Source organism: Ammospiza nelsoni, chromosome 3 (genome assembly GCF_027579445.1).
Source record: "Ammospiza nelsoni isolate bAmmNel1 chromosome 3, bAmmNel1.pri, whole genome shotgun sequence".
Taxonomy (NCBI): Eukaryota; Metazoa; Chordata; class Aves; order Passeriformes; family Passerellidae; genus Ammospiza; species Ammospiza nelsoni.
The window spans coordinates 65,477,763-65,495,915 of NC_080635.1; the positions used below are offsets into that span (position 1 = coordinate 65,477,763).

General features: G+C 36.5%; 1 protein-coding gene across 4 annotated transcripts in view; it reads left to right on the top strand.

Annotated features, from left to right (window-relative positions):
• Positions 1 to 18,153, top strand: part of FAM184A (family with sequence similarity 184 member A) — a 74,091-nt gene that overhangs the window by 33,373 nt on the left and 22,565 nt on the right. For all 4 annotated transcript variants that reach the window (XM_059468187.1, XM_059468188.1, XM_059468189.1 and 1 more), the window contains exons 5-9: positions 348 to 545; positions 3,760 to 3,882; positions 7,618 to 7,779; positions 9,598 to 9,723; positions 9,913 to 10,059. In XM_059468187.1, coding sequence (XP_059324170.1) covers positions 348 to 545; positions 3,760 to 3,882; positions 7,618 to 7,779; positions 9,598 to 9,723; positions 9,913 to 10,059 — 756 coding nt within the window. The remainder of the gene's footprint in view (positions 1 to 347; positions 546 to 3,759; positions 3,883 to 7,617; positions 7,780 to 9,597; positions 9,724 to 9,912; positions 10,060 to 18,153) is intronic.

An 18,153-nucleotide genomic window follows, 5' to 3' on the forward strand; every position in this document is an offset into this window, starting at 1 on the left:
ATGATTAAGGAACAGTTTAAAAAGCCATTTGCTGAAAATGCATTGAACATGTTTGAAAATACTGAACAGAAATTCTCTATAGGCTTGATACCCGATTGTTGTTTTCCCAGATTAAACAGAGGAAAAATTAGGTTTTTAATAAGTAGTATTGTTTTGCATGGATCTTTTAAAATTACCTTTTTGGTTACTGAATCACATAGTCAGTGCTTAGTGTTTGCTCAATTTGTTTTATATGGAAGTTAATTTTTTACAGATTTATATCATCAGTAATGTTTTTGTATTTTTTTTTATTCCTACTGTTCAGATTTTTTAAGCATTGAATAGATTTCTTTTCCTGTACTTTATAGAAAGTAAATGAAGCAAGGGAAACACAACGTGAATATTATGAGAAGGAGCTGGTAAAATTACAAGCAAGATTGGAAGGAGAGGCTGCTCAGTTAAAGGAGGCTCATTCCAAGACCTTAGAAGAATTGGCATGGAAACACCATACTGCAATTGAGGCTGCACACAGTAATGCTAATAAGGATAAGAAGAAACTGCAGATGGTATGTTCTTATTTTCTTAGTAATCAAACAAAAAGCAACTGTTACAGTTTGCATCTTGTACTGCATGGTTTTGTTTTATGGCAAACTTAATTTGGAATTACCTGCAGGCCTCTGAAGAAACTGCTAAGCATTTAGAAAAATAACAAATATCTTGGGAAAAAAAACACACTTGTACTGTCATTTGTCTGCATACGGAAGATAAATTCTCCATTTATACAAATGTATTTTCAAGTATAATAATTTTGTTTTCCTGGGATTTGTCACCCATATTTAGAAAGGTTGGTGTATCAGGATCTATTCTTCTGAAGGAGATGAAAGATTATATTATTATAACATTTATTTAAAATTTTCATTGACAGTTCAGAAGTACAGAAAGGTATTTTATTAGGACTGATATTTTATTAACCTCCATGTGTACTCAGATGATAACAGCTGTACTAAGTGTTCAACATAAAATTATGTACTGTACAGCAGCTCACTCTCCAGCAACTATACATTTACCTTTGACTGGAATCCTGAAACTGAGAGGCTTTTTTTGTTTCACAAATCTGGCCTTTATTTTCTCAGGATGAGGCCCATTTTTAAATTATTATTTCCTAATCTGATTGGATGTGTGTTATACACAAATTTTGCCTTGCACAGGAAATACAGGCTTAAGTGTTTAATTTGAGGCTTTGTTATATTTCTTTTGATGTATTCACAGGAAACATACCAAGAACCATGGTTGTAGTTAGTGATGTGCATCTCTGACAGATTTGGTTTGTTTTTGTAAATTTTTCTACCAGTATGTTGTTTTAGGTCAATTTTTAATACATACAAAATTTGTTTTGTCACCCAGTAATTGAAGTAGGTCTCAGACATATATGCATCTGATCTTACAGGTTTACTTGCTTTAAAACTTTAAACATGCTGGTTATTAAGACAATGTCCCTTAGGGTTTCTGTGTATCTTTTTCTTGTATTTCAGTAAGATGTGGGGTTCTTTTGGTTTGTTTCTTACTAAAATAATGTGGAGAATAAAACAAAAGGAGATCACAAACTTTTTTTTCTTAAATCACTAAACTAGTTTAAATAGGGAACACCTCTCTAAGTGTGAGAAATATGAAGTTATTTTAACAAGAAAGAACTACCTATGGAGAGATGTTGGGATCAAGATCTCAGTCAATCCGATTTCACTGATGTTAAATCTAATCAGATTTCACTGTCTCTTCTGTCAAACCTGTCTCACTAAGCACATGCTGTGGTGATCAAGTAATCCAAGGAAGAAAACAGTCAAGCTTAAATGTGGAGCAGATTTGAATTTTGTATGAGGAAGAAGCATGGTACCAGGAGCCTTGGGATAGAGGGCATGAGGATTCATTTGGATTGGAATCCTGGGAAATGCATCTGGGGAACAGAAGAGAATTCAGCAGAATTAGAATAGGACTCAAAAAATAGCTCAAATATTTCTTTTTGCTTCAGTATTTCCATCTATAAAATGAGCTGTAAAAATGGCATCAGGAGGATTATGAAAATAGAGCTGCTAATAATTTTGCAGTACTGCACAGCTGTACTGACAAGTATCATCAGAGAAATAATTGCTCTGTTATCAGAATAGGGTCTAAATAGCACCAGTGGGATTTTGCAGACAGCAGATTTCAGCATGAACAGGACAAATTGATCAAGTTTCACTGAGCAAGGAGCATTTATCCCACGTGTTGACTCATATGGACCCAGTGGAGAAGGCAGGCACTTGTTGAGTTTTACCTTGCTTAGTAATGAGTTTGTGGCAGTGTAGCCCTCTGTTCTGTCACTCTGACCAACTTCTACCATGAATGAAGAGATCATGCAAGCAGTGTACACAGGAATAATTTATTGCCTGCCCCATACCCTAAAGCAGTGCTAGAACTAACAAGCTGCTTAATGTGCTTTCCACCCCCTGTAAAACACTTGAGTCATCTTTGGGTTTGAATGAGGAAGACTTGGCCTCTGTTGCTTCTTGGAGTTGGGTGGTTTGACACTACATTGCTGTCTTGCAGCAGGAAACCTTGGGTTTCCTTAGACTTTTATATCTTTTAGTGACTGTTTTTCCTCTTTAATACTTTAGTTCTTTCTCCCTGTTTCCCCTAATTTTACTAATACTGTACCTTTTGTTTCAGGCTGGCTCTGGTGTATGTATTTTCATGGCTATTTCTGAGATAATACTGATTTTTAGGAAACCTGAGCCCAGGTCTGCACAGAGGCACTTAATTGATACTAAACCTTGCATTTCAGCTGAGCCCCTAGGAAGGAGTTAAAAAAGAGGTTCTAGCTCCATAGAAAACCTTGAAGCCTTTTATGGCATGACTCTGGAGCACCTGGCTTGGAAACCTTAATTTTCTTCACTTAAACTTCGCAGTATTATGAGCTGTATAGTATATTTCACTGATATATGTAATAAAATTCTCAATTTTGATATGTTTCCTTTAAAGTATTTTGTGAAAGAAATTGTTGTTCTGAAAATGTATTCTGAATATTAAGGCTGAAGTATAAATTTATAATTTTCCTTAAAACTATGAAAGTTTCTAACATTTATGTGTGTATATATACACACACAACATAGGCTCATGTAAGAGAAATATAATTAATCCAGCAGTTATTTTGAGAATTTGGCTATTACACCATAAAGGTTGATGAAAACAGGGGTGTTACTTTTTTATTTCCATATAGTTAAACTTGAAAAGTAATTTGATTCTGCACAAATGTAGTAGATATATGGTCTGGGTTTTTTTTTTCATTAATTGTAACATTCTAAAAGACTTCACAGAGCTCAATCTGGATTTTAAGATTTATTCTTTCCTGTGGGGATTATTTGTAGGAAATAGATGGGTAAAGGCTGAAAGACATGCAGATACATCAGTGTAATTTTATAGAAAATGAAAAATTCTTCTTTCAGCTCAGACTGAAAAATTGTGAAAGTAGATATATTTTTAAAGCTTTTGATAACTGAGAAGTAATTGAGAGAAAAGTCCTGTTAGTCTTTAGTTTGTGATTTAAGGTTGTTAAATTAGAAAATAAACTGGAAAATTACATCTGTTGTAAAAGGAAATAAATATTCATGCTCCAACAGTTTAAGGAAAGGGATGAGATCACAAGTATTTTTGCTGGTTAGAATCATTTCCGTGTGGTAGATCTGTACTTTGCAATGACTCTATGGCAAGTATTTAATATTTCTTCCATCCTTCCTGTTTCTGAAGGAGTTGGAGCAGCAGTTTGAGAAGGAGAAACTGCATTTGGAGGATGATAAGAATCAGCTCCGACAGCAGCTGGAGAACGTGAAGGAGGAGCTGACAACGAAGCTGACTTCTGCCAATCAGGAGGCAAGGACTAACTTGCTGTTTCACTACCACATCTCATCAATAGTGATCTTAGACTCCAGGACAGGTCTAGGTCTACGCTGTTGAGTGTTTAATGCCTTTCTTCTGTTTAGAGTGGAGTATTCTTAAAACATGGAAAGTTAGTTGACTGCTTCTGAGGAATGATTTTATTGTCCGTTACAAAATTAACAAAGCAAGAGAGATGTAAACAGCTGATGTAAACAGCTTTTTATTTTTAACTATTTTTATCTTCTCATTAGGTATACAGACCTCTACACAAAATACATCAGGAGAGAGGGAAATTTAACTGGATGTAAACTCATATTTGGTTATGGTTAACATATCATAAATTCTGGTCAGTTTCTTGACTTGCAAATCATCTTCTTGTATTTTCATCAAAAGATGATATGAAGTACTTTTAGTAGGACCCGAATTATTTGTTATGTCATGGTATATGCAATTGATGTTAAATGTATCATATGTCAAGTCAGTTTTAATTTTTTTTAGTTGGAAATCACAACCTTTTTACAATACAATATTTTGAAACTAGAAGTACATTCTGCTGATATCAAAAACATCAAACCATTTTTCTCTGGAACTTTTGGCTTGTTTCAAGAGCATATTTCATCAGCTTTATTGTTCAGCAAGCCCTATGCATGATTTTAGTGCTTGCTTTGAGAGAGTTAAACATGAATTTAAGTATTTTTTTGCAGCACAGTTTTTCATTGCTGCTTTCTATACTGTACAGTATTTGGAGAGAGCAGGTGTTTCATTCTGGTAACTTGCAAATTGCACAAATACTAAACTAGCTTAAGGAAAAAACCTGCATGTTTTCAATATACTACATAGGGAAGTTTGCCCTTCCAAAAGTACAGATTTTACTTGTTAATATATTATATATGAATGTATTAATAATCTATTAATACATTACTATATTAATAACTTCATAATGTATTTGATTATTATATATTAAGGTATATATTCTGAAAATATGTATTAACATGTACAGATAGATGGACATGCCAGAGATTATACATTTCCAGAGTAGCTGGACCTCCTGCCTTTAGAGTTCAGCAGCTCTGCTTATCAGTCAGTTGTGAGTAGCTCTTTAAACAGGAGGGTTCTTCCTCCTTAGGGCTGCCAGTATCTTTGTTTCAGAGCTTAGAGAAGGTGCCAGTTTAAGCTGGAACTGCTCTTTCTCTTTTAACAGTGTGCTTACCTGCATTCAAATTGATGAAAATATGATGTATTTGTTATGCATCTTAAGAAAATCTTACACAGCTTTATTTTTCAGTTCAAAATTACAGGAAGTTTAGTTATTTATTTTTGGTTTAACTTCTCTGTTGTATGCTAACTTTCATTGTTTCTGGATTAGATCTGAGTAGAGCACTATTGTCATTCTATCATCATCTAGCACTGTAGGGTTAAATCTAGCTATTCTTTATCAATGTCTCTTGGCTTCATGAGCAATAAACTTTCTCCTTCCTTGAAGGAAATAACTTGAAATGTTTTAAGAATGAGTTTCTGTTATCCAACTGCTATCAAATTCAGGCTTGGAAAATTCCATTAGCATGAAAGTTAACCAAACAGAGGCAAAGCTAAGAAACAGAAGACTGAAATAGGGAGCTAGGTCTAGCTGCTGTCCAGTATTCAAGTTTACATACAATCCTTTGCCAGGATAAGTGTAATACCATATATTGTGCATAGTGATAGAATGAGAGAAAACATAGAGACAATAAATTGGCGTTGGTCTGTAAATCCTCTCCATGTAGTGCAGAAGAGAAATGTTTTATTTCATTACTATGTTTATCTTGAGCACATGACAGAAGTGCTTCAGTTGCAACCACAGCTTGGCCTTAGATCTCTATTGACAACTGACAGCAGTTTCTCAATGCCATCACTGACCTTGAAGAAGCTTCCCCTGTGATGTGTCTGACACATCATTAGCTTAGCCCTTACATTGCTACTGTTGCTTCTTTTTTTTTTGTTTGCTTTAAGTTATAGAAATCATTTAACACAGTAGGCTTGTATTCTTTACTTTCTGTGGATGCTTGTTCAGTTCTAGCTTCCCTGCTGAGAAAGCTGCTTTTGAGCCCATGCCATCTTCTTTTCTTTTTGACAGACTTTCTGGTGGCAATTATCTTAGCTAAAGGATGAGAGAAAGATTCAAGCCTCATTAGGCTTGCTCCTAGTTCTAAGCTATTTAAGAGCAGTGTAATCTTGAATACTTGCCAGAGATTTTTTGGGGACTTTGGGTTAAGTCAGAATAGTGGCTTTCTCATGCATGTCTCGGGATGAGACTGGCTGTTCACTCTGCAGATGTGTTTCCTTTCGCTGTAGACCAGCCAAGGCATTTTAGAATGTTGGTATGTTTGTATCACTTGGTATAGTCATCTGAGGACTTGCTGTTTCCATGCAAAGGATTTCTGATGATGTTATCAAAGATCATTTTAAACAGCCTCCATCACTTTGTCAACAGCAGAGTATATCTTAAGCCCTATGAGTGGCATTCCTGCCTGCTCCCATATCCTTAGATTTACAAGACTGCTATTCATATCATGCTACTATCAGATACATGGACAACAGAGCACTACCAGGATATCAATACAGTTTGAGGACAGTTTGTCATGTAGGTAGCACTGCTACCTTCAGGTAGCTGTGCTCTGTAGGGAATTATTGGCTGTTTGAATAAAACTCAGAGGAGCACAGAGACAAGTGCTCAACTTTACCAGAGTTTTTCACTGAGATCTCTCATGCCAAAGAAATTTTGGATTCCATCCTGAGAAGAAAAGGAGGAGTTGCACTTTTTAAACCCTTGGCAGGTTGTTGACAGAGGGAGAGAGTTCTGGGAGAGAGAGATGGTGTCTCTGTGTGTATTATAAACAGTATTTGTATGTAATTATTCTAACAAATAGGAAGAGTGGTTACAGTTCTTACCTGTGCATGCCTGTAATCCAAAAGCTAGTATTTTCTTGTGACACTTGTCCCATTGTGAATGAAATTATCTCAGCTTACAAAGGCAATAGCATAAACTGTTGCTTCGGCAGAAAATGCACCTCCAGTTAACTGCTGTTCTTTGTTCCTCCCTGCCTCCCATTTTTCTGGTTTTCCAACCTACATACTTAAAATCTTTTTCTTTCCTGTAGCTGGTGAACAGTGTTCAGTCTCTTATATTTTTATTTGAAGCAAAGAAGTGTATTATCATCATTTTACAGATGGGAAGCTGAAGCACAAACAGGCAGAAAAAGAGTATTGTTACATAGCAGTTAAGGAGATTATTACATTATATGTACAGTTTCTAGTTTAAGTTTTAAACAGGCTGGACAGGTAGCAATCTGAAAACAGAAACTTAAACCCTAGCACAGGTTAATTTATATATTAGATTAGAGTTTATGTATTTTGAAATATCTCTCATTAATTTGCTTAAAACCTGCTTTCTTACAGTAAACTATGAGGCATTTTTGTATCTTTTATGTAGCTCCTTTCCTTGCAATATGCATCAAACACATTGGATATATTTTTTTTTTTTACTTATAAAAATCCTTTGAGTCTTTGCTTTTATAATATTACAGGAATTTGTTTTTAAATACAGAAGCATTAAGTGATATTTAAGGAGAACAGGTAGTGCAACTAAAAATTTGTCTAGGTCAGAATTAGGAATCACTGAAAAGCACCAGGATGGGTTGGCTGCCATTAGTAACAGTTATGGAAATTACAGGTTTTTTTGTAATGTCACAGGTGTGTCGTCTGCAAGACCTAGTACGAAAAAGTGAGCAAGGCCTTGGGACTGCAGAAGGACACATCTCCAGTCTTCAAGAAGCTCAGGAAATACTCCAGAAAGAACTAGAATTAACTAGAGCAAGACTGCGAGAGACCACAGATTCACTGTACAGTGTTGAGGTAACTGTGCTGTTTGAGAATAAATTGTGCAAAGTGCAGTTAGGGTGATTTTGGTCTTGTTTTTAAAATAGCTAGAAGTGTTATGGGGTACCCATGACAGAAGGGGCCTCATATGGCTTCATTAAAGGAGAGATTTCTATTTTGAGAAGAAATTTTAAAAAATGGAAACTAGGATAGTTTCTTTTGGGGCTTGGGGGTTTCTTATTTTTATTTTATTGGTTGGTTGTTTCGGAGTGGGTATTTTTTGTTTTCAGAACACTTTTAGTATTTAACAGGTAGTGCTGCAAGCATATCTTTATATGGTTAATGTAATTTGTAGCTGCCAGAACATATCCATACAAATATGTTCAGGGCTTTAATAGAATTTCATTAAAGGATATGAATTAACACTTGCAATTCCAGACAGTTCATGTCATGATGCAAAACAAGGTCTGGAGCTTACTAACTCTGAAATTCACAGAAATCTTTTTGATGAGTTATTTGAATACATACATGCCATGTTTTCCTTGGAAAATGGGCACAGTCTTCATTTCAGGCTCGAATTTGGAAATTTAGTATAAAGACGTGAGAATAATTTTTAGATATATGCTACGATATCTGTAAGGATAGCAGACTGACATCTAGAAAATCTGACCACTTTGTACCATTAAGCAATTAATTTGCCTAGGCACAAATATATTGCCATTTTAATTGGCTTAGATGGAAGTAGAACTGTCAGTTAGTCTGTCAATACCTTATTGACTGCAATACTGGGCAAACATTTCCTTTTTGTTTCCTCAGTATAGAATGTACATTTACAAGATCACAGAAGTATTTGACATAGAGCAGTAAATATTATACTTTTTTTTCAATGAACATATTTTTCATATTTTCTTAATAGAACCAGCCTGAAGCAGCTTATTGGTTTTTTTTTTTATTTCTTTCAGCCACAGTCATTAGAGGTGCACAATATTATAGTTTATAACTTTCTCTGTATTTTTTTATAATGTTTCTAAATGTTATTATGAACTAGTATTGCTCTCTTCACCTATTAAAATGTTTAAATATTCATATATAATAGGTTACTGGCAATAAAATTTATCTTAACAGATTTTAAAATTAATCAAAATGCTGCAGAAAAGGTCTCATTTTAAAAATTAATAATTCAATTTAGGGGGCTATGTTTGCTTCATGAACGAAGCAAGCGCGGCTGAACAACATTCACGTAAGTAGTATTTCTAGGTGGTACCTATTCTATTATGGTAAAATTTCAGCAGAAATTGGTGGGAATTTTAAAGGTGTTCCCTGTGTTCAGGCTATGAAACCTTGCTTCTAGCAGGCATGTCCCATTGAGAAACAGAAATGAACTTTGAACTTTCTATCACATACAGATAGCTCAAACTTTGAAATTCAAATACTGGATATATGATGCTTTAAAAATTTTTAAAAATAAAATTCAAAGCATTCTTTACAAAGGACCTAAGCCACATGCTCTAATTGTGAAGTAAGTCCTCCAGTGAATGGGACTTGTTGACCTTTTGAAGTTCTCTGCAACATAAATTATTTTGTGATTCACCATTAATGGTATTTGAGAAGATTGTAGAATGACTTACTGGAAAATTGCTTTTTATAGGAATACAGACTTCTATTTCACAAATAAGAAATATCTGGAGATGTACAAGCATTAATTGTGCATAACTAGGAATTTCACAGTGAAGAAGTTGTAGTTCAAATTTATGAGCCAATTGTAATTGATATTTTTATTATAAATACACTCACTTATGTTTGAAATACACTTTTGCTGCTGATCAGTCTCTATTGTAAAGTTTGTACTTGCAGGGAGAACTAGATCAGGAGAGACAACAGCACGAGGCAATGATTGCTGCCATGAGAGAGGAGGAAAAGTTCAAAGTTGACAGAATGGCACGTGACTTGGAAATAAAATGGACAGAAAATCTTCGGCAAGTATTATTTTTTTTATTCTTTAATAATAAATGAACTATATATTGTATGCAACTGTACTATCAAATGAAATGTAAAGCAAATGTATCTGTTATTTAAGATTTTCCAGTTATTACTGAGATTGTAATTCTTTTGTACCTCTTGCACAAGGTCCCACTGCATTTTAGTTATTTGTCCTTTGTTTTTAGACAGGAATGTAATAAGCTTCGTGAAGAGCTGAGGCTGCAGCATGAGGAGGACAAGAAGGCAGCCATGACTCAGTTGTTGCAGCTGAAAGAACGTGAAAAAAATGCAGCAAGGGATGGATGGCAAAAAAAGGTCGAAGATCTTTTAGACCAGGTAACTAACTATGGTGTCCTTGAGAATTGGAAAGCCATTACAATTTAATTTTTGGTGGCTTATTACCAACTAAGTAAATCAAATCAATTGTGATATCTGGCTTTTAAATGAAATTTGTTAGCATAGGTGTTTTTAACCTAATAATGATTTTAATAATATGTGGATATAATTTTAATTATATGAATGTTGTTCTTTACACTAAATGTGACTAAAACTTTTTACAGTTTTGAGGGGAGAAGGAGGGAGAGGATGTTGACAGACTCACTTCTTGACTACAAGATTGTTTTGATTTTGGCTGCTCGCCTGTTGTGCTGTTAAATATCTACCAATGCTAGTTGTTTGGACTTAAAGGTATTCCCTAGCTTTACAAAAGTAATAATCCCCTATGTGTAGAAGAATAACACTGTACAAGTCTCTGAGAAGTCAAAATGCGTCTCAGTTTTTATGACACATTTATTACAGCTATGTCTTAAGTGATTTTGGCCATTGTTTTGGGATAATCTTGTGTGAATACTGAGGTTTTTTAATGGTAATTCTTATTTATCATCTCAGTTATGTTAGATAATTCAAAGAAAATACTGGCTTTATACTTTTTCCAAGCCATAAATGCTGTAGAACTGATTTTATTGACTCCAGTTTGAAGAACTAGCTGATAATGAACAAACATAGTTTAAAGTAAGAGTAACAGATTTTGGAACTCATTAAATGACTGAAATGACTTAAAGTGATTTCAGGGTGTTATTGTGGGATGGCTTTTAATTTGCTGTCTAATTTGGGAAGTCTAATAACTGAACACACATTTTAATATACAGCCTCTCACAGGAGCACATCACAATATATTTTGCTGATGGGGAATTTAAGCTTGTCAAGTCTTGTGGTTTAGGCTCATAAAAGCTGGAGGTTTTCAAAGTTCTTTGTCTGTTACTTTTTACAACAGGAGCATAAAGAGAATTGGACTCATTTTATTCTAAGTTTCATATTACCCAAGTTCATTTACTTTCTTTACTTCTACCTGTAAAGGTAGAATATCCCTTGAAAGGGATATATTTAACTTTCCATAGTTTTAACATACTTTTATCTCTGCCTTTCAAAAATACCATGTTAAATCTAACCTACAGTTCCAGAATGGAAAATTACTGTGTTAGAAATTAACTTTTTTTTTCTGCCTGTGCAAGAAATTTTGGAATGAGAAAGTTCACTGTAGTAAGGAGAATTTACTAGAGAATTTTTGGACATAGGAAAAGGTCTCCATATGCAAAATGGTTGTTTTTCTTTTTTCTTCGTATCTTTTACTGTATGAGAACTGTATGCAAATAGATTAATAGCATGTGAGGACTATTTTTTTTCAAAACAGCTGTGACTTTTCCATACCACTGTTTGCATTGGGTATGTATTTAACACAGATTGAAATGGTAGTAGGGAATTAAGCTTTCCCTCTGTAAAAATCTATGTTTTATCCATTACAGCTGAAAGAGAAAGAATTCCACACCATAGTGTAAGAGATTAATAACTTAACTCTTGGACAAATGGATTTTTAGTAAGTTCCTCCTGACTGCAGTACACAAAAGAGAGTCTCTGAGAGTTGTAGTGACCTGGATCACAGAATCACAGGCTTGCTTAGGCTGGAAGAGGTCTCAGGAGGCTGAATTCAGCACTGAATTAGAAGGTTGCTTAGGGCTCTGTACAGTCAGTTCTTGAATAACCTCTAAGGATGAAGATTCCACAGCATCTCTGAATAATTTCATTTATTGCTTAATTATCTTCATAGTGAGCTTTTTCTTTCTATTTAGACAGAACCGTCTCTGTTTCAGTTTGATTGTAGTCCCTCATTGTTCTGCTGTACACCTTTGTAACAAGACTGGGTCCACTTTCTCTGTAACCACCTCCTAGGTGCTGGAAAAGTATTAAGTCCCACAAGCCATTTTTCTTTAGCCTGAGCAAATAGAGTTACCTCAGAAGGATATCTGTTCCAGTCCCAGCCTTCTTGGTGGTAGCTCTCTGCTGAATATGAGCAAGTCTATCAACATGTGTCTTGTACCAAAGCTGAATGAGCTGGAGGAGGAGACAGCATATGCTATTGGAATAGCGGGGTAGGACGTGCCTGGCTTGTCTGGCCCTTACTGCTTGACCAGAGGCAGCAGCTGTGCTGGTTTCACCTCAGAGACACCTTTGGCTAAGCTGGATGCTGCAGCTGGGTGCTAGAGGCAAGTCCAGGCATGCAGGAGCTCAGGTTTACTTCTGGCAGAGAGGCCTCAAGGTGAGGTGAAGGAAAGGAGTCGGTTCTGCTGGAGGGTTTTGATCCAGAGCTTTATTCCTGGCACACAGGCCTCTGAATCTCCTAACAGCTCTACCAGAACCTCGAACCATGTGGCTGTTGCTCCTTTTAACCCTGGGGAGAGGGGGAGGGAAGGTGTAGAGATCAGGTAAGGGGAGGAAGTCTCAGGGGACGAATGACACCTGGATGGCCCAATATCCCCCAGGGCTGAGAGGCATCTTTTGAACTCTGCCAATCACTCGACACCCTTCTGGAATGCCAGGATTGACAGACAGCACTCAGCAGGGGTCAGGGTGGGGGAAAGCAGAGGCGATTGACACCTGGGCAAGAACTGGGAAACTGAGGCACGCTATGACATCACAGCGCAGCAATATGCCCTCCAGGTGATGTGCAGTAAGGCCCGAGTCCATAACACTTGTCCTTTCCCTCAAACTGCTGCTTGCTGCTGCAGCCCCGTGTGCTGCTGACACTCAGTGCTGCCACACCACGCTGCTGATTCACGTTTAGCCTACCATCAACATGGTTGTGCAAAGCAGATCTGTGACCCCGTATGGACCAGTGTATGGGTGTGGTCCTTCCTGTGTCAAGGACCTTGCATTTTTCTTTGCTGAATTTTGTGTGGTTCCTGTCAGCCTGTACTTATAACCTAGATGGGTCCCTCTGGATGGCAGCCCATTTCTTTCAATGCATCCTTTCCACTGTGTTGCCCTCCACCAGGGCATTCTTCCCAGCTTGGTGGCACCCACAAACTCTATAAGGATGCTCCTCTGTCTCCTCCTCCAGAAATGATAAGGTACTGAAATAAGCAGGTCCTGGAATGTCTTAGAAATTCTACCCTGAACTAGTACTGCCTGAGATACTGCAGTAGGGCTGTGAAATTGTGGATTTGTTACACCCTGGTTTTAATTTGTGAGAAGATGTATTTAAAACCCATTTGAAAGGTGTGAAGCCTGTATAAAATTAGGAAGAGAGGGAATCCAGCTTCTCTTTCTGCAATTCAGATTTTTACACCTGAAATAGTGGTCTGGTCTATACCAGCAATATTATACAATGATTTATCGAAACAATACAAGACCAGAGTCTCTGCTAAAAATTTGTAAATCCTGACTTGACAACAAATGTGGCCGATATGTGTTCTTTATGTTGATTAAGTGTCCAGAGGTTCACCACTTAGTTGTATAATTTCTGTTCATAAAGATTGAATTCAGAAATTAAATGTTCATCAATACAGGTACCTTTTTTTAATATGTATTGATGCATCTCTGATTTGATTTAAAAACAAGCTACAAGGAAGTGTATTGCCTATCTTGAAGTGTGGAAATGGTTATGTAATCATAAAGGGCTGAAAAAACAGGTTTAAATATAGCTACCTAAACTGTAGAAAAATACAACATAGAGTATGCCCACCTGGGAATGCTGCTGACTGGTGCTGGAAAGCTGAATGAGCAGACACAGATAAAAATGTTAATTAAAAGAAACCCAAACAGTTTAAATCAAGAAAAGTATGCCCATAAAGTGTACTAAGCTGATTTGAGTTTTAAAAATTATGTTATTCTGATCTACAAATTTCTGCCACTTCTATTTGTTGCACATTTGAGAGGTGGTATGTAGCTCTTGCATAAAGCTAGAGTGGTCCCTCACAGAGTGCAGGTAGGGTTATTGTTATTCTAACAGTATAGCTTTGTTATGAATAAAAGAAGCTTGAGATGAAATGCTACTCAGCTGATTAAATGCTGAAACACTTTCTTGCTGGTTGCCAAGCACCATCAACACTTAGATGTGGTTGGTAGTTTAACCATTGTATCATTGTATAGAGACCAAATGTGTAGTTTTTATCTCTGATACACAGAATTATTCTGGAAGACAAAGGAGAAAAGGAGAAAGTACTTTTTCCTTTTTTCCCTTGTAAATTGCACCTAGTACTTCTATGTCAATCCATTCAAGAGTTTCATAATGAAATATGCAGTGAATTCAGATATGCTTGCTCCTTTCCATTCCTCTTAGCTCTATAATGGGGTTTTAACGCTTTTCTTAAAAACATTTTACTGCTGAGAAAGCTTCAGCCAGGGCCAAAATAGCTGGCGTTTTCTTTTTTTTTTTTTTTTTTTGTTGAAAGCATAAGCATGTTCTTTGTCTGTTTTGTGCAACCTTCATTTCTGGGCACTGAAACATACAGGTTAAGATTTGTATTTTTCTTATCTGTTTCTTCTTGTGATATGTTTTTTTCAGTAAACAGAATCAAGGGTTCTCATTGTGGATGGACTTTCCTATATTTGAGCAAATATTGGTTCTCCTGTCTTCCTTACTTTTCAGTAAAATGTCCCAGTAAAGTGAATGTTTCTGTCATTATTTTTTCCCATATGTAGCTTTCCCATTCTTAAGTAGCTTCATACTTGCTACTTGTGACATTCTTCTTTCTTAACTTTGTCAACTTTTCACACCAAAAATGTGTCTTCTATCAATGGGAATACCAGAAGTAGTGCAGCAAGACTGGACTAAAGTACACTATATATGTTTTGGTAGCTGTTGTTTGTTATTCCTACTGCAAAGACTCCTTTTTTGAAAAATATGTTGAGATTTCCTCTTCAGAGTTTGTTTCTGTGATGACATGCTCCTTTTTAAACTGTCAAAGTAAATAGGAGAAACTTTGATGTCTATCAAAATGTAAATATTTCCTTCTGATGTAGTTATTATTCAAATGGTAGTTTTCAGGTAATGACAAGCTCAGTCTTAACATACTGGTCAAAAAATCCTGATTATTCTGCTGTTGATGGAATGCTGAGAAAAATCCCTGAGCTCCTGTGCACATCTATAGATGGCTTTTGATCAGGCTTCATCCAGAACCAGTTACTTCTCCATCTTTAGTTGCCTGTGTAGAGGTGCTTATTGCAGAGCTGATGTGCATCCACATTAACAAAATCAGGAAACACTGCTTTCTTTCCCCAGCACAGGGATTACTGGCCTGTTCCACAGCCTGGGTAATCCTTGCATTAGAAGATTTGCTGTCAAATGGATGCTGGAAATTTTTACAAGGAATAACCTGCACATACCTTGTATCAGTTTCCATAAAGAAGGGAGATTAAACTTTCAGCACAGAATCATTTTACTCAGCTCCCTGTTACTTGATATTGTCCTGAACACCCTGTCTAAAGGCTTATCTGTCAGAAACAGAGTGGAGGTAAACTTCAAATAACTCCCTCCGAATTTGCTGTGGTGATTCTTGTATTCAATAATACTAGTAAGGCTACCATGACATCTAGTGGAAGGTAAGAGATGTTGGGCAGGTTTTAAAAAGCACTTAAAAATCTATAAAGTGGAAATCCAAAAGAATAAAAAGAAAAGTCATACCAAGGAGGGAGAAGAGAGTAGAGGGCACCCTGGAATGTAGTTCAGGTTAATGTTTTATGGCTCTTCTTCACTCTGTAGATACCTGTTTTTCTGAAGGAGCATGCTTGCTTTGACTGTTGAAAATTTTGACAAGTTAATACAACTCTCAAAATTGTGGTCTTAATGGGACTGTGCTGTAACTCAGGCAGGCCTCACAGAGAATTAGGGGAGATTTGGGGGTTTCTGCCTAGATCCATTGTCTATGTGCATCCTTCCACTCACCGCTGTTTTAGAAGAATTAGTGCTCCTGTATTCCAGGTGGGAAACCTATTCTTGAAACAGGTCAGAAACTGCTTCACATGAGCATGTGGATATTCTCATAGTCCAAACTCACTGCAGCTCTCAGAGGGCCAACTACTGAACTTGTTTCCCCTGGTTTCATGACTTTTTACTTCTCAGTAAGGAATCCCTCTTGTTCTGGGCTCCTTATTCTCTGCAGAGAATAAGGTGAGTTGGTCCTGATGGTGAGTTGGTGCATTTCTTCTGTCCACATTGGCCATTGTAGTGTTGTCTGAAGCTTGGACATAAAAACAAATGCCTAAATTCAGCTGTTCATTATGAGCTTTTGGTTTTGGTGAGCCCGTTCAGCCAAGACCATGCCTTCATCATTATTTTACTCTTTGTTTAAAAGATTCTGAATATAATGGAGGAATTCATTAAAGACCATTTACAATTAAGAGCTACTCAGCAAAACAGGCAAATAAAAGCAACAGAACAAATCAGTGTTTTTAGTGTTTTTGAAGTGTGAGTTTGTTCTCTGTTTTGTAATAAATGTCTTGCTGGACTTCTTCATCTCTCTTTTGGTTCCTTCTTAATTTTTTTTTCTCCCATGGTGTTGTGTTTAATTCAGTTAAAAATAAATGTCTTGGCTAATGCTTGAAGTTGGTATTTTCTTACACAAAGAAACTTGTACCTACCTGATCCTAAACTTCTAGTTGAAATTTAATATAATGAGTTTTTGTTTGGCAGTAAAACTGGAGGAGATGGAAAGGCTTTTAGTTCTATTTGTCAGTGGATGAAAAGAACATGAAATTCTTAGTATTGTGCATGAGTAAAAAGTTTAATTTGACATTTGGAAGTTCACACTTCCAAAACTAGTAAATAGAAATCTAAGCCAAATCCAACAGTAATACCATCCCCAAAATAAAATTTTAATCCTGTATTTATATATGTTTTTCCCTTAAATGTAAGATAAAGACTTTGGCAAGCATTTCGTTTTAAAATGCTTCCCTTAGCCTCTTTGCTCTGTAGTTGCTAAAGTAGCTTTTGCTTTTGGTTCAAACCAATGAAAACAGTGGACTCTGGAAGGAATGAGAGAGAACTGATGAAATGGGGCAAAATTTGTTTGAGATTCAGCAGATGATTGAAATTCTGGATTAAGGGCTGGGATACTTCTGTGCTCCAGGAGAAATTAGTTAAGGTCTGTCTGTGATCTTGAAATTCTGACAGCATTATGACAAATAAATGAATGAAGCCCTAGTAACTTCCCAAAACCTTTAAAAATTATCAGGACATTCAAATGCACTTGTTTTTCCCCTGACCATTGAACTTGTACTTTGTTGGATTAAAAGAGTGTACTCTAATATCCAGACTGCTTCAAATCTGCAAAATACCTAGGCCAACCCATGCCATTCTGTGATTTTGCCTAGAAGTGTGATAGATTCCTAGAACTGGAAAAGATAAAAACTCCATCTTTTTAACACAAGAGGGTAAGTTTCCCACCTTCTGGCATCCTGAAGATAGCACCTTCCCTTTGGGGTTGCTGCAAAACCAGGAGGAAATAAGGACCAGTTAGATCCCAGAGATTATTAAAGATTTCAGAATGCCTTGTATATACTTCTTTTTCCTCATCAGAAAACTGTTTAGTTTTGAGACAGGGAAAGGACTCTAAATGCTGCTTTTTCTTACCAGTGTGAGAGGGCAAACTTTGATGTAGCTCTCCAGTTGCTAGCGTGTCAGAAGCCTCGAGCCAAGTACAAAACGTTGTAGTAGCAAACAGCTGCTTTCCAAATCTCTGCGGAGTCATCTGCCACGTAAGCACTGCGCAGCCAGAGACTGTGCGTCTGCTGACAAATCAGTCCTTCTCTTCAAAGACCTGTCTCGAGGGAGAGTTTTAGGGTTGTTGTTGCCATTATTAGATGGATAAAGTAGGCTTATGCCAAAGGTCCCTTTGGCTTCTGTGCTAGGCACTTACTCATTTCCTTTACTAATGTCTGATGGGTGCAGGTAGGATTTGTTGTTCAGAAAGGTAAGCGGCATCTCTGGGAGGTCATTCTTAAAATGAAGCAAAGACTGTGTAGCAATCTAGATCTGCTTTGATAAAACAGATAAAGTAGGGCCTTTCCCAGTTAGGGTCTCAGGTTTTACACAAGAATTCCTGTTTGCCAGCAGTGTTTTCAAACTTCAGTAAACCATATAGGCAAGTCAGATTG